Source organism: Drosophila elegans, unplaced genomic scaffold, assembly GCF_018152505.1.
Source record: "Drosophila elegans isolate 14027-0461.03 unplaced genomic scaffold, ASM1815250v1 contig_149, whole genome shotgun sequence".
Lineage (NCBI taxonomy): Eukaryota > Metazoa > Arthropoda > Insecta > Diptera > Drosophilidae > Drosophila > Drosophila elegans.
This window is the reverse complement of record NW_024545513.1, coordinates 2,593,002-2,616,075: the sequence shown is the minus strand read 5'-3', so window position 1 is coordinate 2,616,075 and position 23,074 is coordinate 2,593,002. Positions and strand designations below refer to the sequence as shown.

Sequence of the window (23,074 nt, the reverse complement as noted above, 5' to 3'; positions counted from 1 at the left end):
TATTTCCTTAATTTCGGTTTTTAGTAATAGTATTAATAATTTTGTGAAAACTCTCTTTTTTAAGCAGTTGAACAGTTAAACAAATAAAAAGGATATTTTTAAAGGACTTTTAAAATTGATTGACATAATTGTGATCGCAGTATAAAAAAATTTATAATTTCCAGAAGTTGTTTTGATTTTCATATATCACCTTTAAGTGCGGCTAAAAAACATCCAATTTGGCAGCAAAGTATGGCTATTTTCCTATCTCTGTGTCCATTTTTTATGGCCAGCCACCGCCCGTTGGGCAGCTTTGTTTGTTTGTCGTTTTGCCCCATACTCGCCCCCCTTTTGTTTGTTTCGCTTATTTTTCGCCTTTTGCCTTGGCTTTTCTCTATTATTTTTTCTTATTTTGTTTTGTATACTTTTTTCTTTTTTTTTGCAATATTTAGCCAATAGTCCGTGCATTGTTTGAGCAGCGCTTTGTGTGTTTGCCTGCCGCTGCAGGATAAGCAAAAATCAGGGGCAAGGGGAAGCAGAAAATGGGAAATGGGAAATGGGAAAAGGGAGAGCTTTTCATTAACGCACTGCTGATGCGGCTGACGTTGATGCGACTTGTCCAAATTCCCATTCCACCATTCGATTCGCTGGAGCGTGCAGTTTATCAATTAGCTGTCCAGAGCAGTTAATTGCCCCACCAATAACCCACCAACCACCCAGGAAAACCCACTTAACGACCAAGGACTTACAAACTCGGTTTGCGGACTGGGGGCAATCCAGTGCTCGGGATTCGCTGGTATCGCCTCCGCCAGGCACGGATCGAAGCTGGACGGTCGTTTTTTAACAAAGTCTACGGGCAGGCTGTAATCATCACAGATGGCAATCTGGAATGGTACGACAAAGAGGGAAAAGCGCAATTAGTACGAGATAAAAGATAGAATAAGGCCCCCACAATATGCTAAAACTAACTTTCGCTATGTGTTGCTAAAAATATAAATTAGCATGTCTCATAAAGTCAAGGTTTTAGTCCTAAGTTTATTAAGCTTACATATACAACTATTTTAAAACCCCTTTTCATTGTTGTAGTTTTAGGTTAAATAAGCTTAAATTAATAATTAGTTTGAAAAGACCTCAAATTGCTTATATAAAATGTAATTTTTAAATATTAATAATTTACAGTTGTAGCCTTTACCTTCCACAAAGCCCTCAAATTGACAAGCAAACAAAAGCGCTATATATAGATCAATTTCTTGGCTTTTTCTAAAATCTTAAAATACATTTTTGATGGGTTACGCCTCTGCACATATACACATACCCTTGAACTGAATGAAAGGCGGTTATTATTAAACAAAAAAAAAAAAAAAGTGAATGCAAATGCCAGCGGGAGAAAAACAATAACGAACGCCACGACACGTGCACCTCAAGTGTTTGGACCTACTCCCCCCTTTTCTTTTTATACCCTTGCAGAGGGTATTATAATTTCAGTCAGAAGTTTGCAACGCAGTGAAGGAGACATCTCCGACCCTATAAAGTATATATATTCTTGATCAGCATCACTAGGCGAGTCGATCTAGCCATGTCCGTCTGTCCGTCTGTCCGTCTGTCCGTCTGTCCGTCTGTCCGTCCGTTTATATGCAAACTAGTCTCTCAGTTTTAAAGCTATCTGCATGAAACTTTCCCAAAAGTTGTCTTTCTATTGCAGGTAGTATATAAGTCGGAACGAGCCGGATCGGACGACTATAGCATATAGCTCCCATAGGAACAATCGGAAAAATAAATGAAAAAAAATTATAGCTTTGCTGTTTTTTAATTTTTTGTTTAGTTCTTCGACATATAGCAATGGTTAAATATTTCAGAATTATGGTTTAAATTTCATCAAAATCGGACGACTATAGCATATAGCTCCCATAGGAACAATCGGAAAAATAATTGAAAAAAAATTATAACTTTGCTGTTTTTTAATTTTTTGTTTTGTTCTTCGCCATAAAGCAATGGTTAAATATTTCAGAATTATGGTAAAAATTTCATCAAAATCGGACGACTATAGCATATAGCTCCCATAGGAACAATCGGAAAAATAAATGAAAAAAAATTATAACTTTTCTGTTTTTTAATTTTTTGTTTAGTTCTTCGACATTTAGTAATGGTTAAATATTTTCGATTTACGGTTTAAATTTCATCAAAGTCGGACGATTATATCATATAGCTCCCATAGGAACAATAAAAATATATAAAATAACTATCAAATAATTGAGCTGCAAATCATCATAGCTTCAATGTTTTTAAACTTATACGCAAGTAAATTATAATTTTAATGTTTTCAAAAATGTTTAATTCTTGCAATAGCTGCAAGGGTATATGAACTTCGGCTTGCCGAAGTTTGCTTTCTTTCTTGTTTTATTTTTATTTTCGCCCCACTTTCCACCCCACTTTCCACCCACACACCCAAAATGCAGACTCTTGCCATTTGGCTGAACGTCTGCGTCATCAAAAGTGTACAACAATGGCTAAATTACAGTTACAATTAAAAATGGCGACGATGCCTTTCCTTTCAAGCTGGTTCCCTTCTTTTGTTGTCCTTTCCACTACACATTTTCCAGCAGGTAAGGATTCTGGTCCAGATGATGCAAATGTACAAGGCTTTGTTGCACATGAAGCCAAAGGAAAAGTCTTGAGTATTGCAATTAACGTTAAGTGGTGGAGGAGGAAAGCTATACTGCTATGCTGCCATATAGCTATATAGTGTACTGAGCAGGAAGATAAGGAAGAGAGGCGGCAGAGGCAGCTTAGCGGCTGATGGAAACGAATCGCGATAGATTAAAGCTGGCAACAAATTACCGGCTTTAGCCAAACTTATTTTGGTTAATCTACAGCATTCTCCTTAAAAGTTCATTAAATGCAGCAAGTGGCTAAGAACTTGATAGGGTGTTAAAACACACAGCAAAGTTATTGCCTTGAGTCTTACACTTTCGGAATTCATCTTGATCAAGGTAAGTTTCAAGTACAGATGAGTACAGTTAAGAATTTGGAGTACAGCTTAAGCTTATAATTAAAGCATCATTATTATAATTACTTTATGTTAACTTACTTAAGTAGTTTTTAAAGTTCAATTTATTTAAATGTATGCTGAGTAAAATAATCTTTAATTTAGACTTGATGATTTATATATTTATTTTTATATTAGTATTTTCATTTCATTTTTTTTTGTTTATTTTTTTTTATATAACTATACTTTCTAAAGTACAGTTGTCCGATTTCTGGTGAATTTCAAATTAGTAGTTTAATTAAGTTAAATGTTTACTAAGTAAATTAATCTTTAATTTAGATTTGACCACACTTTTATTCTTATTTTTTTTTCCACTTTATACTTTCTAAAATTTTAGTTGCTCCTATTACCATTTGTTGTATCACAAGACAAGTACAGTTGCCGACAAAAGCAAAGTAAATCCTACGTTTAAACGACCCCAAGCTGTTGCCCATTGAACTAACTTCTTGAACTAACAACTAATTGTGTTACCACCTGCGTTTAAGCTACCTGTTTTTAATGCTCTCAAGATTGTCTTATCTCCCATAGGGCAATCAAAAAAGAAAACATAATTTAATTGCTTGCTGGTGGGGGGTTGGGGGGTTGTGCACTTGGCACAAGGTCACAGAGCGAACAAAACAGACACACGCCACTGAATTCAATCAGAGAAGAAAGTTTCCGGGTTAGCCAAGCGAATGCGCCGTAAATCCCAGGACTACTGACTCAAGACCAGAGCACCTGTGCATCTGTGTGGCCTGTCGAGCTTCACTTAGTATAGCTTATAGCTACCTCGAAGTACACTTGCAGGCGATAAAGTTGACGACAAGTGCGGCAATACCATTCCAGACCGGAAAAGTAAACGCCGCCGCCGTTGGCCAGGACGTGCGCCAGATCCCTGGTGACATTCCTGCTGACATCGCCATCTCCATCGACATCGAGGCAATCGCGGTGGAAGCTATGGCCGCAGGGACCCGCGCACTCCACCACCGGCTCACCGACATTAAAATCAATCCAGCAGAGACGACAGAACATGTTGCCAATCGACGACGACGACAACGTCGACAACACTTAAGAAAATTACCAAAAAAAAAAAAAATGAAAATATACGGATACCGAAAACGAAAGCGAACGTCTCAGGTGTTGACTTGCGAACGCCGTACAGCGAAATGAAATAAACTTAACTCAACTCAACTCAGCTCAGCTCAGCTAAACGGAGGAGCACTGGTTGAATTGTGGACCAGTCGCTCTGTCCAACTTTTGTGCACATATGTCTCGGGGCCATAATGTGCAATTGAAAGGCCAATGCAGGAGGAGGAAAGCCCTAGTTATGGTTCTAGTCCGGCGTGTGCACCCTTTATAAGTCAAACTTTCGAGGTGTTAACATCGTCTGACATGGGTCAGTTGGTCCACGGAATATAAGCCACTGGGTGCATTCATTGGCCAATTGGTTGGGAAAGTTTAGATGGTATTTAAAAATCATAACGATATACTTTTATTAATTCTTTTTAAGAAACCACACTAATATACTGTCTAGAATTTGCATGCAGTTAATGAAAAAGTATTATGCTTGAAAAAACGACACCTTTACAACACTGGTACATGCCAAATGAGGCCACTTTAAATATTTCTCAACACAGTTCGAAACTGTTTGAGATTATCAGCCATAGATATTTAGTCTCAATTTTAGTCATCAATTATTATTAATTAAGCTTGAAAAAACAACACCTTTTATCACTGGTACAATTAAAAAAAACCTTTAACATCTATTATTATTTGTCAATAAAAATATTGAAACTTAATAACAAAACCTTTACAACACTGGTACAGCGAGGTGACTTTAATCATTATATAATAGCATATTTTTCAAATAGGTTGTTGTTAATGAAACTGTTCTTACTACAATGTTTTAAGATAGTTATTGAAAAATAAAACGATTTCGTGCAGTGAATATTCCCTATTAACATCTTAACATCTTCAAGGCAAGCATGAATGCCACCCAGTTAAATTCACTTTATAATAAACCCTTGAAGGAACCCACAAATAAAAAAAAAACACTGTCCTGTGAGTGCTGGCAAAGCCACAGATTGGCTGCCCCTGCCCCATCCATATCCATCCGTTTTTCTGCAGTGAAAGTTGAGTGGCTCCGTCTTGGAGGAAAGAGCTGTATAGCAGCAACCACAAAAGCCAACGATGACTCATTGGCTTGGCCAACGTCGTCGTGATTGCCACTTTGGCTCACGGCTCACGGGTCTTTGAGCCAAATGCAAAATGCGAAATGCAAAATGTAAGCCCACCCACTGCAGCTGGGAATGGAAGTGGGAATGGTGGTCGTCTTTGCCACTGTCTGGTTGAGTAAATATCATAAATTTTAAAGGCGGCATTAATGCGCTCGTTCCGCACAAGAGTTGCAGGTACAGCAAGCGAAATTGCTGCAAGGCTGCCAGCCAGTTTCGGTGTCGCCTCGTCTTATTTCCTTTTTCCTCTTTTTTTTCCCTTTTTCCTTTTTCCCGCATAACCGCAGGCACTTTGGCACTGCGCCCACTGCAACTAAAGTCCTGGCCACATGTTGCCCTTGTCTCCAACGAAACTGGCTTTTGTGTGACACATTTTGGCCGCGCAGGAAATGATGGCTCTTCGTTCTTAGGGGTCTCCCAATGCCTCTATTCAACTGGCATATTGCGGAGATTGCGTTGCCACAAACAGAAATCTTGTGCATCTTGTGGCACTCTTTGTCCCCTATGTGCTGGCTTTGATTTTTATTAAAATGGCACCGACAGGTAACAAAAGTGGTTGTGGGTGCCTTTGCCTCTGCCTCTGCCTCTGCCTCATATGCATTGGCATTCTGTGTCCATATTGCTCTGGTGACCTCAGAGCTTTTTGCGGAATAAATGGCTTGGTTTTGCGTGGAAAGCCAGTCAGTTAAATGGTTTACCATTATGTGATCTGTGGACAGTGAAATCCCTATTTGGTTAAGTGGCAATCTGCTCTTTGATATCCTTGGAACTTTAAACTTAGGATCAAAACGAGGAAGAGTTAGCTACTTTGCTGAGTTTATTTTCTTACTTAATTTTTTTTTTGTTAATTAATATTAATCAGCGATCTTAATTGAGTTAAATGGAACCAAACAACGGTTGGCATTAGCAGGGGATGAATATCAGTGAGTAATCTCCGCTAAGTTAGTGCCCTTGTCACTCGCTCTTTGGCGAATGCGCGGCCCTAATCCAGATGTTTAGCTTCGCTAATTGGCACCAAAACCCGGCACCCTTTGACCTTTGCTTGGCAATCCGTTGGACTGACTGGTATGGTATGGTCTGGCTGATTGATTGATTGATTAATCGATTGCTTGGTTCACCCCCCCACACTGGGCTTGTTATGTTCTACCGTTTTGCACTCGTCGGCTTGATTGATTAGTTGGGAATGGGAGTCGGAGTCGGAATCGAAGTGACTAGGAAGCACTTTCAATTACCAATTACGCATCTGACACAAGGCGTCGTCCGTCCGCCCTTGTTGGCCTTATGGCCTTATGGCCTTTTGGCCTTTAACGCTCAATTGATTTGTTTGGTTAATGCGTGGCCGATTACAGGTAAATTTCCGCCTTCTGACCGGGCAATTGCCACGCGAACTGTTTACACACTCGGCACACTCAACCAACCACACACTTATATTTCCCATTTCCAACCACCCAGTTGCAGCCCAGTGCTCCGCTCCCTTCATTATGTTTGGAAACTTTTTAATAGCTCTTCGGCCAAGCATTTTGCGGCATATGCGCCGGCAAGTATGCAAAATATTTTTAATTTTTTTCCGCTGCTCTACGAGTTCTCCCTTTCCTTCCCTTCCCTTCCCTTCCCTGCAGCGGAACCATTAAAAATGGCCGACGTGGCCTCGTCAATGGGACATTTGGGAGCACCAGACACGACCTGCACTCAAAAAAATTACAGTTGAAAAGTTCAAAAAGTATATAAAATTGAAAACAAATAGTAAAAACTATTTTATATATTTGAAAAGGTCAAGAACTATGTTTTATATTATAATGTTATTAATATACTATTGCAAAATTGTTTTTAAAAGTAGTTTTAACATTTTTTACTACATTTAAGACTTACAACATTTTGTGATAGTTTCTTTTGAGCCTGATGCATTTTAAACCATTTTAAATTTGTCTTAAGGCTTAAGGCTGCATATATAAACTTTCTTGTTGAAATATTATATACATATTTAAAATTTATAAATATTATATTCAAATAAATCACTACAGAATTTTAAATATTTTTAAAAGTGGCAAGAAATGTTCGAATCTTCTTACTGAAAGTATTTTGTACAAGTGCTAGGGTAAAACGTTAAAAAGCAAAGTTTCAAGTGCTCTCCCCCAACGGATTCTGCAGGTTAAGGGAGTTGGTCGCTGAAGGGTGTCATCGTCAAAGCGTTCCCTCGACTGCAGCCGTCACTTTCCGGGGATTTTTGACGGGTGGGAGTGGAGTGGAGGCTCACTGACTTTGCTTTTGGGGTTGCACATAAATTTTAATTAAATATTTTTCGGTGTGTTTCGATGTGTTTCTGTGTGTTTTTTAAACGCACCAGACAGCACGATGGCTGCAGATGAGTGGTGCGTGGAGCCGCTCTACACTCGTACACCCGTATCTGTGCACCAATCGAAACGTGCACACCACCTGACTGCCACGAGCAGACCCAAGTTGAACCAACAAAAAATATAGAAAAATATATGTATCAGAGGCTGGGACGAACGGAGGTCTATAAATTTCAATGTCGCAACACTCAAACCAGACGCGATGCGATGCGATGCGTGCCGGCAGACAGCTTTGACTCTGCCATCGAGTCAAGGGTGGCGGGAGATCAGGAGTGCAGCATAACACCAACCTCACAAGGACCACCCCTTTGGGCCACATAAATTGTTTTGCCAAATGTAATGAAAATCACAAAAAACCAGAGCCCCAGCAAAAAAGGCCTAAATGATAACGCAAACGAATCGCTAATGCTCTGCACTTCAAATTAAACTATAATATAAACAGTGGGGCTTGACTTTAATGTGCATAGCTGGTAAAATAGATTATATAGCTATGTTTCAGTAAACAACATAGTTTTTAATTGTGTTGTTGTATATTTCTTAAATTGACTTTTTGATGCTTTAAAGCAAGTGAATATTTAATAAAACTCTTAACCCTTCAGTAACACTTTTTGCATTAAAATGTGTATGAAATACACAATACACTTTTGAGTAAATTATTTTTTTTAATTGCAGCAATACATTTACATAACTGTGTAATGCTTTTTCGTTAATGATTTAATTTAGGCGTATTCTCATAGGCTTCGAAATGTTTATTTTTAATTTTCTGTAATTTTTTACTAAAGCTATAAAGTAGTAGTATTATTTGCAAATCTTTTTGAAATCTGCTAACTAATTAAAAAAAGGTTATATATTATTTTATGAAAAGGGTACCGAAAAAAGTGGTGAAAAGACAAATAATGACAGCAAAGTGCAACCGTAAAATAAATGTATTAATTTGTAATCTAACGGTTCGGTTAATTTTTTATTTGTATATAATTGCATTGTTTCATTAGTAATATTATCATTAGAAAATCGAAAAAGGCTTTAAGAACTCTACCTACAATTGGAATATAAAATTAAGTTAGTCTATGGATAGTCCAGTTATCTAGTCTTTTATATTATTTAAGGAAAGGGTATTTTAAAGGAAATCGAAGAAAAGGGATGAACAGACAGAAAATGTCGGCGAAGTGAAACCGTAAAATAAATAAATTCATTTGTGGCCGCTGTCCAAGGCCGGTTGAGTTTTAAATACTACACATGTTGCCAAACACACAGCCCCAAACGATCCACTTCCCACTTCCCAGTCCCATTTTTTTGGTTGGCACAGTGCAAAGCGAAGCCAACTTCCTGTTTCCTGTTCGTAGTCGTAGTCGCAGTCCTGCAATCCCAGCAGTCCTTTCCCTTAGTCCTTGATAGTCCCATATAGTCCTGTTGTTCGTATTTGTTAACGTACACCGAAAAAACTAAACTATTGTTACATGAATTTTAAACTGAGTTTGACCTTACAACAATTAGGAGCGCAACTCTATTTTAAAATAAAGAAAAATAAATTTACAATTAATAAATATTATTAGAAAAATAAACATATCATGCTAATAATGGGAAAATATAAACAAAAATTCTTTAAAATTAGATAGCTTATAGGTGTTAGTGCTTTTAGCTTATAATGTTTATATTTGATTTTTTATAGTACAATGACCAGTACCTTAACAATAAGCATATGCTTTTTGCGCTGGGATAAAGTATTAATAAAAATATAAATAATTAGACTACAGTTTTAGACTCTTCTGTAGAAAAATAAACTAAAAAGTATAGGGGTTATATTATTTAGTTAATTCAATACATTTATACTTTAATACTGTCTGTAGTTTATTTTAATACAATCTTATTAAAATAAACTTTAAGTTTTTTTTCGTAAGTGTATACGTATTCGTTGCCACCACAGTTGAGCGAACATTGGAAATTGTTCTGCTCACGGGAGCAGAAGTTGAGCGGGTGGCACTTTATCGAGTGGGTTGTGGATGGTGGGTGGTGGGTGGTTGGCTGTAGTTTTGTGAACTTTGCAGAAATGCAGTGACCGGAAAGTTGTAATATCCAATCGCCACTTTATTTGCGAATATTTCCAAGCCATCGTGTTGTTGTTGCTGCCCTTGTTTAAATGGGCATTACGTGGTGGGTGGGGCCAAATGAATTGACCATTACCCATTGCCCATTGCCGATTGGCGATTGCCGAGTGGTCATAATTGGGGCCCAATGGCCATTCCCCAGATCGGAAATTATAGTACAGTCGTTCCAGTTAGCGCTGCTAACCTCAAAATGCAATCAAACTTTGGCAGTTTGCGGACTGCGGACTGTGGGTTCGGTGTGTTCGGTGGGTTAGGTCAGCCACCAATTCGGGGCACTGGCCATTATCTAATCGGATTTCTTTTCCCTTTTTGTATGGTTATTTCATCAGTTTCGTTGGCATGCAGTTGACCACATTTGATTTGTATGCCGTGTGATGGGTATTTTTTAAATGGTTTTCAGTGAAGTGGGATAGCCACTATACAACAATATATTTGATTACATGTTTGCATATAATTACACATTTCAAAATACGTTATTGATTGACACATCACAATTCGAAAACAAACTAAAAAAACATAGAAATAACAAATAAATTGATTGCTTCAAAATAAAAATGATAAATACTCAATATAATTTTTACAATTTCAACATATTTTACGGAACAGTTTTTATAATTTATATAACTTAAATGCCATAAACTAAGTTTTAGGTTGATTATAGTAAAACGACTCTTATTTCTTCAGATTTTTGAGCCTAGACTAACTTATCATTTATGTACATTGAGTTACCGTCAATTTCTTCAGGAATTTAGCCATTTTCGAATATTTTCCCATTGGCAGCAGGATAAACTCCAACGAAAAAAGGGCAATTGCCTGAGTAAACCGCAAGCCGTAGCCCTTAAAACAACCCAATGAAATTGGATTTCCTTCAGGGAAACCCACTCTTTTTTGCGGGGAACCCTTTTTTGTTGTGCGGAGTCAGTCACAGGGCACAGTGCCTGACTAATCTGGCATTTGATGGGACACTGGCTGGTGGCACTATGTCACCACCATCGAGGCCACAATACCACCAGCACCACGAAAACTACCCATATCCTTTTTCCACTCCAGCTCCGTTTTGGCATTCCTGAGCATATGGGTCCAATTACGCAGCATTTCCGGCGCTTCCTTGGATCACAAAACCTCCTCCTCTCCTTCTCCTTTATCCACTTTATATACCCCAAACCCTTACATTTATGACCCCCCTCGCAATTGTGGCAGCGCATCAACAAACACTTCACGCCTGACATTTGACAAGGCGTTGGGTGGTTTTTCTTTTTCTTTATTTTTTTTTTTTGGTTTTTCCTGCCATGACGTCTACAAAACACAAATAAGCAGAGGAGAAAAAGAAATCCAAATGCGAAAAAATGGCAATAATATTTTTATGGGCATAAATAATACAACAGCAGCAGCAGCAGCCAGAGGGGATGTGTTCCTTGTGGAGAAGAGAAAAAGGAAAAGGCAAAGGAAAAGGAAAACTGTTTTTCACGCCATTTTCCGGGCAACTTTGGGCTTGGCTAACCGCACGCATTTAATGTCAGCAAAGTCGATTAAGCTTTGTCCGCAGCTAAAGGCAGCTGCTGCCAAGGACGTCACCACCCACTGCCCCCCCTCATCAGGATTTTAAGGATTACCCCAGCGAGCAGTTAATGGCTTGTCTATGACTCAGCCACAGCTGCGGGGGTAAAGTCAGAGGGACCCTCTCTCTTGTCCCCTTGTCATTGTTATTAGTCCAGCGATTGTACAAAACAATTTCCAGCAAATTTCTTTGCCAAAAAAAGAAGCATGGCAATGAGCTAGATTCATCCGAGAAACAGCGACACAGAAGGCCTTGGAACTCCAAATTTATGGCAAGCAAATTGAAAAGATCGCTTAGCGAAATTGAAAAGAAATATTTAATTTTTAATGCTGGCTATTAGGCATTCTGTGGCTTAAAATCTCTGTGTGGCAAGGAAAGCTTCAAGGCAAATTTATATTAAGTACATACATAATAGGTGAAGAGTGAAATTAACATTTAAGATAGGAGCTTTTTAAAATAACCATGGACAAATTTAATGTAATTAAGCACAAGGCTAAATAAACATAATTGTTATTGACATTTACTTTACATGAATTTGGTTATTAAATCATTATTTTTAAATATTCTCTAAGATTAACAATAACAATAAAAATATTCAAATATTGATTCAACAAACATTTAATTTAAATACATAAATAATATGTGAAGAGCGAAGCATTATTTTTCAAACTTCTCAAACAATAACAACAACCGCCTATTAAAATATTATTTCAATTGATTTAATTTCAATATGGGCGAGCTCAGGCTCGCTTTTCGTAATTGTTGCTATGCAAACAAGTTCAAGATGTCTGAAAATGCTCCATTTGGCAAAAATATTTGAGGAATTTAATTTATGAATTTCCACTCGAGGGTTTCGAGAACGGGCCCTGGCCGCAGGGTTAAAACATCAAAAAACGTAGCTCGGCATAATGCTAAGCAAATAAGGAATTTGCTGTGGATAAGCCGATGGTGAAAGCACCACCAAAACAGCCACCAAACCACCCACCCAAGATAAACAAATAATTGGCGATGATGTGAGGTTGATGTCTTTCGGCGAGTGGAAAAGTCGCTGACAGGTGGCAGAGAACCACCCATTTCCCCATTTGGGGGTAAAAATCTCCTACACTTTTCCAGCCTTAATCCCTTATCCCTCAAGTAAATGTTTTCATTTCGCTGTCGAGACTAACGGCAATTTGTCTGCTTTTATAAATGCCTGTCTGTGCGAAGATGCACTGTGGAAAATAATTAATTCAAGGATATGGAATTAGAAAAAGAAAATCGTATTCTGTAGTTATCTCAACAAATGAGGGATATTTTTGAACAAATGTTTTATAAATTTAAGTTACACAAATATCACAATAATGTTCAGATATTCTTAAGTTTATTTATTAAATTTTGTTATAAATTTTTAAATATCTTAAAATTTTGTAAACCTTATCCAAACTTTTCTTATTTTGCTGTGTGTACAGATGCGTGAGTGTGTGTTCAGGATATACAGCTCATTAAATACAAATCAGCTTAGGCAGCAGCCGCCGCAAATGGCGCACATTTCTGTACGTACCCCCAAAAGTAACCGAGAATGTGCCCCATTGCAATTAAACAGACACCACCCATGTGCCACACCCCCCTCAGAGGACAAGTGTAATCCCCCCTACCATAAAAAAAAAAACCGTCAAGGAAATTTCACTTAAGCCGCAGGTAAGACATGAAACATGGAACATGGAACTTGAACGCTTATCAGACAGACGCCATTGGACAGCTCAATTTGCCAGCGCGGCCAAAGTCAATTTAAAAAGCAAATATAAACGAAAAGAGCCGGAACCCAAACATTTTGGTGGATAGATTGGTTGGGCACTTAAGCCGAAGGACATAAACAGCAACGGCAACATCATCATCGTGGTCGTCAACGTCCAGACACTAATTAGTAATCCTTGACACGAGTTCCTTTGTCATTAAATATGCTGCATGCGCGCACCAACCACTCAGATCCGTTGATGTTGTTGTAATTATTTGTCCACAGGTATTATGGTACGCTGCGGAATGGGATAACTTTGCTGGGTATCAGGTTATGCCAGCACATCCGGGACACCTAATCCCTGCCCCCCATCCAAATCCCACCCACACTTTATCCCCTCTTATGACTCTATCTATTCCACTTTTCCAGCAGACATCCATGAGTCATAACATCAACAAAAATCTATCTTAACTACGCACCAACACACAGGCCACAAAAAACACACACACACGTGCAAATGATGAGTAATAATGTATGTACACTTGGAGAATAGAATTAAATAGAATTAAAAAATAAATATAATATATTTCTTGGCTCGGAAATTACAAACATTAGAAAAAACCAAAAAAAAAAATAAAATAAAATAAAAATAGGCCATAAAATCAAAAGAAAATTCGAAAAATATTTTTAGAATAAAAATAATCACTTGTAATTTGTAATTTGATAAAAGCTGATTAAAATTTAAATGGATTTTAAAAGAATTTCTTGGCCCACTTTTGATACCATTATTTAGTTAAAGAAAATATTTTATTTTTTAAAGGATATTTCTTTTTATGCTTTTTAAAACTATTTCAGAAACTGTTTTTCTTGTGCATCATGAGTAGTGCACAAGATCAATAACCGAAAGAGGCTAAAGCTAAAGCTTATTCCCAGCTGGGCCAAAGGCAAAATACCATTTCCATAATCTGACAATTTGTAATTCATAGTAAATATGAAAATTTGATGCGAATTTGCTGCGATTTCTGCCAATCTCTATTCCACACTTGGCCACTTTCTTTTCTAAGTGCGGCCAAAAGCCAGGGGCATAAATCAGATTTATATTTCTCTCATACTTCATACACGTTGCACACTTTCCGGCTGCAGCCGCCGGCACAGTGGATTGGAAATAATCGACAAGTTGGAAGATACAATCTATTTATTTAAAAATATGTTTAATCAAAGCATTTGCGTTTTATTTGGTAAAAGCTTTGCCCATTTGTATTTAATTCATACTAACTCGTATTAGTTATTTACGAATTAAAAAATACGCATTATAAGATGCATAAAACAAATTAAAAATTTAAATAATGTAATGTAAATACCTAACCTTAATATACAACTTTTACCAATTAGTTTCCTATTATTTGATTAGATATGTGGTCAATACTAGCTTTCACATACGTTTAACTTTAAAACACAATTTGTTTTTGAAGCTAACTTTAACCAATTGGTTTTCTATTTTTCCAGCAATATTTGATTTTTGCCAATGTGCAGAGAAGGCATCTGTCTGATTCGATTCCTGGGGTCCTTTTTCCATCTGATCCTTTTTCATCTTGTGGACCACAACCACCTCAACTTCTATTTTATCCTCGATTTGCCTTTGGCTTATTGAAATGCCGTCGTTGTCGCTGTTGTCGCCTGTCGGTAAAATGCAACGGAAATGTAACCGCAAAAATTCAAAACGGCAGACACAATTTGTTGCGCACATGTGACGACGACGCATTTGTTGTTTGCATATTGGTTTGGCTTTTTTGTGTTGGTATGGGTATGGGTATTAGTATGGGTGCGAGTGTCTGTGTAGATATAAAGGCACCGGTGACGATGACGCACTATGCCCCGTGTGGAACCTCTGGGGACGGCGAATGCTGCACCGACAGAAATTGTCATCTAAAGTGGACATTCAGTTTCCAGGTTTTTTGCTTTTGCATAACTTATTTGAAATACTTTTCTAGACGCATTTTAAACTGATTAATCCTTTCGTTTTGGCGGGACGATAGTATTAAGTTACGAAATCACCTTAATATAATTTAAGATTTTGAGTTACCTACCATATCATCATAATGGCTAAAAATAATTAAACATTAGTATTACGTTTTCAAAGCGAAATTCTTTAATTTCTGATATTTAAGTAAAAATATTTTAAGCACTAGGATAATAATAAAGCTAAATTGAAGTTTAAAATATTATTTTGGTTTTCAATATTTTTGACTAGTCTTAAAAGTCATAAAAAATTTAGTGCACTTTTGCCGGTGTGTTAACCATTGACCGCCTCTATTCTTTCTCCATCCTCTTTCAACACCCACCACCCCCTGCACCACTTTTGCCGCCCCCCTTGTGCATATTTTATGAAACATAACACTGGCCGGTAAAAGCGAAAGAGAGGCGGAAATGTAGCGAACTAGATTTTTTGACACGTTACAAGTGTGAACTAAGCTGGAAGAAAGGGAGAGAAAGGGGGTGAAAGTGGATGAAAGTGGGAGAAAGCGAAGGCAGAGAATGGAAATTAGCATAATTCGCAATTTGAACACGATGGCGCCAGCAGCCGGTGGTCACTCACCGGGCGACCGCAGCGCCATCTGTTGGCCAAATGGCGGGGCATCTCGTTATTGAAACGTATTTCGTATTTCGTATCTGGAATTTGGCCTGTCCTACGTGACAAACCAACGAAAATTGCAATAGGGGGATGTGTTTGAGGAGCTGGGTGTTTTACCGCAACACGGCTGGCCAAAGCAGAGAAAAAAATTCACATACAGCTTAGCGCACTTTACATAACTAATAGCTGCAGATGTGCAGGATTCGGTTTTCCCGACTTATCGATACCCCTATTAGATATTATTAAATTTCAGAGCCATAAAGTAAGTTATACCATCATCATAATAAGCAAAAACCAATCCAATTTCGAAACCTCTGTCAAAAACAAGATTATGTGCAACTTGTTGTTTAAGTAATGGGAAATGTTGCCTAAATTCTTCAAACTACTTTAAATTTTAGCTATTTGAAGTACATAATACATATTAATAGCAATAAATTTAGTGGTGAAAAGGAAAAGTTAAAAATAAAAATTAAAAACTAAACCATCAAGAACAAAATTCTCTGCAACTGATTGTTTAAGCCACTGGAAAACATTATTCAAAATAATATTGTCTAAATTCATCAATCAAATATATTATTTAATAACTTTTAGAAGTATATATACATATTAATACTAATAGCAATAAAATAAGTAGTGAAAAGAGACTGTTAAAAAATATACTATTAATTAGATTAACAATTAAGTTTTGTACTCGTAGCGCCAGCATACTAAATTTATTGCCAATCGACAATTTGTTTTCTTACATAAACTAGCATTTAGAGAAAAAGCTCTACGATTACAGGGTATATAGTATATACCGTAGACATGGGCCACACACACCATACACATCGGCAGACGTGCACATGGCATAAATAAGCAATTTGGGCAAACTGTTGCCAGCTTTTAGGCGTTGTCAGGAGTCCCAGGACTCATTACTGTCAATGGTCAACGGAAATGGCGAACGGCAAATGGCAAATGAGAAACGGAAAATTATGAGGGTTTGGCCAACCTAATGGACAATCTATATTTCATCTCCCACTCTGTCTTACCTTGCCCCAACTTGTTTACTGCTCCAACACTTGACACATGACAAGGACAAGTGGCTGCAAAACAAAGCAAGTTTTAGCAAAAACTCACGTCTCAGTCTCATGTGGCAATGGTTGCATAAGCGACTAAAATCCACACCCACAAATGCCTCACAAACAAACAACCAACTAACTTCACCTTATCGAAAACAGGAAAACTTTTTTCATTTTGGCGTGAAAATTTGTAAACATCAGCAAATAAACGAAACTTACATGCTGAGGGGTTGTGTGTGTTCTTTTTTGACCCCACGAAAAAGGGGTGAATATTTAATAGAGCAAGTGGCACAGGTAACCTCTCCAACTTTTTCGGATCTTTTTTTTTCTCCTTTCATTTACCAAATGACAAATTGCGCTGGCCAGTGGCATTTGGGGGTGCTGGTGGTGCTACAAAAGGTGTTTGACTTAACACTTGTTGTTACACATGTAACATCCACATACCCCACACACATCCCCACCCCCACTACCAATTGTTGTTATTCTACCCCCAATATATATACATATACAAGTTTTGTAGCGACCTTTCAACGCAATTTTTGCCGAATTACACTTGGGAGGCATTAGCCAAAAGATTTTCTTTTTGAAACCATTGGGGAGTGCAGGGTGCGTAATTGAAATTGAAAAAGTAATGTTCCCTCCATGCCAAAACACAAGAGAAAAGAATATATATAGTAGGTATATCATCAACTGTTGAATATATGATGAGCTCATCTATCTGAGCGGAGTATTATTTACACCTTTGAAGGTGTAGCCACTGTTGGTAACAGATATGTTGGCTTTCGCAGGTGTACGGCCTATTAATATTAAAAGTGCTCACTGAAGTTGAGTATAAATTATTTTAATATCTTCATTGGCCTTTATTAGCTACCTTAATGTGCAAACTGATATATAACATTTTCAAATAATATATAAAGCAATTAAGTTATAATTAAATATTGTCCTTTGCTTATCCAAAAATTTTATAATCAGAATGGCTTATGCCACAAAAAAATTTAAGCAAAGACTCTTAGACTGCATTATGTGTAAATATGCAATTTGAATTTAGAAAATGTCGCTACTCAGCTAGCAAATGGTTACGCAATCTCTTAATCTTCAATGAAATAATTGTGTGAGCTATTGACTACAGTCATCGGTCTGGAAAACATTGTGATGATTCATGCCATTTGTTGGGTAACAAAACAAAGGCGTGCTCTGCTTAGACAAATAGTCACTTTAATTAATTAACATAAAGCAATTTAATATCGGATATAAGGTAAGTTCAGTTGTGAAGCTAATGAATCATTTAATCATTCTACGGTTTTCGGCAGTCTAGAAATTTGGTGCTGACATGTAAATAATTTTGTTTACTAAGGTAAGCTTAACTTAAGCTTTAAGAAAAAATGTGTAATATTAATGTTATTTTGTATTTAAAAGAACAACGTTAAAGTTTAAACATAGACTCTTAGAAAAGGACCCCCACATCTGTTTTCAAATTCGATTGACTTCTGCCTTTCTTTTTTGGCACTTGACAGGCGTTTTTTTTTGTTTGTTAGGGAGGGACTTCCAGCCGAAAACGAACAAAGGATGAGATGAAGCATTTTAAAATTCCGAAAGCGTTTCCTTCTTAACTCCGAACAATATTTTCTCTGCCTTTCGAATTTTCTTTTGTCATCCGGTTTATTTATATAAACACTCAGCGCGTGGACGTGTGTGAGAGCTTGTCAATTTTCATTTGGTTTATCGCTGGAACGCAACTTTTCCACTCTAACGCTGTCAGGTGGCAAATGCCACTAATGAACCCAAATGAATGGCAGACACTTACAAAGCAGTTTACAACACTAACTTCATGGTTGAAGTAGGGAGGTAAAAGGCGGAAAAGCCAAAGAGAAAAAAAAAGGTGGGACAATAGTAGGTGGAGCAAGTAGGTGGTAAAGCCAGAAGGGAATACCTTGAGATTGAGACCCGATAAGCTGGTTACTTAAGACCCATGACAAATGTCAACACAACACGCTCCGCTTGCATTTATCAACACTGACTGTTGAGATTTGCAACAGCTGCAATCGACAAGTGCCGAAAGGCAGGGAAAAGCGGGTGGAAAGAAAATGTTCGGAGAAAGGGAGCCCATTTGAAACTCCGAGAATTTTGCATTTTCATGCCGGAGGCGAGGACAGCAGATAGACTTCAGGACAATGACAGCCATTAATCATTAGCGCAAAAATGCGACGACTGTCGAAGTAATACACACAAAAAAAAAGTATATACATTTAATAAAAACAGGGGATGCAATTTACATAATGTATAAACGAACCTTTAACCAAAAGAATTCAAATTATAGGCTGATGCATAGCTTTATTAATGTCCCCTGTTAATATTATTTTTTTATATTTGGTTATATAAATTATACAATAATTGATATTAAATAACATTAAAAAGTGTTTTTATAATTTAAACTAATTAATACAATCGATAATCTTTTTTTCTGTGTAGATATGGGATGGGGAATGTTGAAAAGGGAGTGGGTAAAAGGATGCTATGGATGGGCGAAAGAAATGGAGTGCCAAGTCCAAGCTTTTCTGCTAAGCGGCTTCTGGCTGTTCTGTTGCTTCTTTTGTGGAAACATTTTCATCTCTTAGCACCCGTTCCGTATTTTGTGTACCTCCCCCTTTTTGACAACAATAGACTGGGCCTAAAATGTTTTTATCTCATGCCGCAGACGTCTGCATGAAAATTGCGGAAAATCACTTCATGAAACACCGACGTGTACCTTCTCTCCCTTTTTCACATAATTTATTATTCATGTCCCTTATATGCAAAAAGTTCTGGGGGAACACGTACTTTTCAGTGGGATTATGTAATTTGACAGTGGCTGGCATAAGTAATGCGACAGTTGCCTTTTTTGAGCAATAGTTGAACATTAAATAAGCCTCAAATTGATGGCCAAGCCATTTGTTAATATTACGTCTGACCAGAATAGAAAAAGGGAAATCAGGAGAAAAAAAATGAGCTTTCTGCTCTTTGATTATATCTTTCTTCGTGTTGGGTCGCGAACTCTATTTGCTGAATTGACATCAAAACCCCCGCATAAAAAAGCTGGAGATTCAACCCAGCAACGCCTCCACAAACTTTTCCCCAATTGCGTGCTATTTTTGGAATATTCATTTGCATATTTTTTTTGTTGGATCTCTTTCATTAAGTTTGACGGGCGACCTCGAGGCTCATTAAAAGGCTTAAAACTTGTCCCTACTGCTGCCGACCCCACTTTTCCAGCAACTTTTTGGGCGCTGACGAAAGCTGTTCAAATAAAACACATTTAAATGCAATTCGCGTGGAACAGGCTAAAGTTCTTAAAATTGTAATACTCGAGCTAAATTAAAATGATTTTAAATCACAAAAAGTTTTTACCTTTCGCTTAAAAGTGTGCCTGAAATATATTAAAAACTATATTAAGTAGCATTTAGTGGGCGCCTTCAAGTCTTTTTAAAAGAGCTCATGAGGCAAATGCTCATTTTATAAATTTACTAAAAAGCTTAAGTAGTGAAGGATTTAATATTTGAAGCCTTTTAATAATAATAAATGCTAAACTATATGAGCTTGAAGAAATTTTTATTTTAATATTAATAGAATTATAAAATTCTATTTACCTAAGATTACGTTAAATTTAACAATAGTTAAAGAACTTAGCACACAAAATTTTACTTACAAATGTTATACCACCTGGAATATATTTAAGGCACTTCAAGATTTACTTTTAAAGTCTTATTTCACCACAAATCAGATTCGCATATTTCACAGGAGCCAGTAAAATATCCTGAAAGTATGCTACGCATTATCTAAGCCGAAAGGCTAACGTTATAAAAAAGAATTTCCTACACACGAATAAAAACAAAAAACAAGAACACAATGGGCCCGGACAAAGGTGTGGCCAAGTCGCAAAAAAAACGCAAAAAACAGTGGGAAAAGGAGGCAAAATTAATGAATACAATGGGTCAACTATAAATTACAGGCGCTCCAATTTGATGCGGCTAATATGTAAAGACAATTGAATTAAATGCGCAGGCGAGCAAAGTGGAGCAAAAACAACAAGGAGCGAGGAGCGAGAAGATAGTGAGAGGCAGAGGGAGAGAGAGGCGAGTAGGAGCAAGCGAATGGGGGAAGGGGAAAAGTGGGGGGCCTTCCCCAAAACGATGAGTCATGAAGGTCATGACGAAAGCAGCGGCAAGAGTCGCTGCCAAAACGCGCCGCTTTGATTAGGAGCTGTTTTTTGTTGCTCTTTCTGTTGTTGTTGTTGTTGCCATGACAGGTTGACTGCCAGACAGTTTGGCAGCACTCTCTCTTTCTCCGGCTCTCTCTCTATCTCTCTAAAAGAAAAGGAGAAAGAGAGAGAGAGAGCAGAGTACCGTACCGCTAGCAGATGAAAAATCAATTTCGCAATGTTACGACGTTGACTTGCGCACATGTTTGTTTGTGTTTGTGTTTGCCCTCTTATTATTATTAATTCTTTGCGCCTTTAACCGTTAACTCAAATTACGCCAATCAATTAACGCCAATTGAACACCTTGGTTAGAACACGAGGGTGCCTAATTTAATCGCTAAGCGGCTATGCAAAGCACAAATTTCCCATCAAAATCACTCACCTCTAGCACACTTTCCTCGTTTTCACTTGATATGTGTGTGTGTGTGTGTTTGTGTTTTACTTTACACTGAGAGTTTTGCTCACTCACAACAACAAAATATTTAGAAAAAATGTGAACAACAAATTGCAGTTTTTAAGCAGATTTTTTGTAAACACTGTTCGCGCTGTAATTTTTACATAAAGTAGTATCTGTTAGGGTTCTTTAAGCCCTGAGTCACTGTATTTTGTTCGTTTTTAGATGTTTTTGGGCCGTCGTCGGCGACGTGACAGCAACGCCCGCGTTTTTTGCGTGCAGGTGCGTGCGTGGCTAAGTCTGATGCTGAACTAACGGGACTTCCACCGACAGCCGCCAAGTCGCCTCGCCACTCTCTCGCTCTCTCTCTTGCTCCACCTTTCTCCCGCCAACCCACTGGAACTCTCTCTTTGGAAACAACCCCCGCAAGCGACACAGAGAAAGAGAGAGCGAGCCGGATAGAAAGCAAAACAAGCGAGACAGCTTTTACCGGGTGTTCCAACGCTTGAATACCCAGTACGTACTAAATTCACAAATTGTTAAAACTCAACAAAAATCAAAATCACATTTTTGTTCCTTCGTTTAAACTGGTTGTTTTTCCCACTGGTGATCGAGGCTTTCGGCAGTAATTGTGTACGGAAACCGACTATACCTTGTATTTTATTAAAACCAAATCGTCAGACAAAACTGTATACATTTCTTACATATACTATTTAAAGTTTTACTAAAACAACAGTCTGAATTATTTAATAAAAATAAAAATAAAAAAATCAGAAACGTATCCCAAAAATGGTGCGGCATAATTTCTCATAAATTAAATACAATTTAAACGTTTTATTTACAAATTATTTTGACAAGATTAACATTTATGTATTTAAGTAAAGGTCATTCATACCCCAAGAATCTACGAGTACCAGGTATAACAACAAGCATACGGATGTGGATACGGCACGTGTGGCGCGGCACCCACAACAGAGCGAAAAAATTGGTAGAGGTGAGGAAGGACGGAAAAGGATTCAAGAGAAGGACCGAAAGCACAACAACAGAGATGCGCGCTACCACCCTGCGTTGCCGGTTGCCGGAGCCTGCGCACAGTGGCAACGCTACAAAGACAACGCAAATGATGCACACAGTGTTGTCGAAAAGTTCTTGAACAAAATAAGGAAATACCATTATTGATCAAATATATTTATTTTTAGAAACTATTTTACATCAACAAATAATAACATATATTTATAGTTAGGTTAATGGTGCAAAATCCAATATTGCAAGCTTCAGGAGTTTTGTGACATGCTATAAACTCGTATATTAAGTTAAAATTTATGCACCACTCTACAACCATTTAAAAATAAGTTTTTTTTTTTAATAATTTTTAAAATAAATACATAAATATAATGCAAATTTTAAGTTTTTGCAACCCCAAAGCCAATGCTTTTGAATATCGGCTGGCTGCTGACTTACTTTGGCTACTGTTTTCAAAAGCGAGAGAAAGAGAGAGAGTGAGAGTGAGAGATTGCAGCGAAACGAAGAAAGTCGAACTCATCCGAAGGATTCAAAGAGCGGCTAGCATAGCATACTATTGAGCGCGGCGACTCTGGATGTGGCACTTGTGTAATATTGGCAATTAAATTAACTAACTGAAAATGGGGTTGATTCCTGAATGCCAGCTGGGCCAAAGGATGGGGGCGAAGTGCGGGGTTCGGGGATGTCTTAAGAATCAGTTGAAATCTGATTATGCATCAGCTTTATTGCCTAATCACTTGCATCAAGCTTAAAGCCAATTTATTTTA

At 37.6% G+C, this 23,074-nt stretch overlaps 1 protein-coding gene across 1 annotated transcript in view; it reads right to left on the bottom strand.

The window, feature by feature from the left end:
• LOC108137294 overlaps positions 1-23,074 on the bottom strand; it is a 59,744-nt gene that overhangs the window by 13,423 nt on the left and 23,247 nt on the right. Inside the window, exon 4 of the mRNA XM_017258915.2 lies at positions 729-863. Within this exon, the coding sequence (XP_017114404.1) occupies positions 729-863 (135 nt within the window). The remainder of the gene's footprint in view (positions 1-728; positions 864-23,074) is intronic.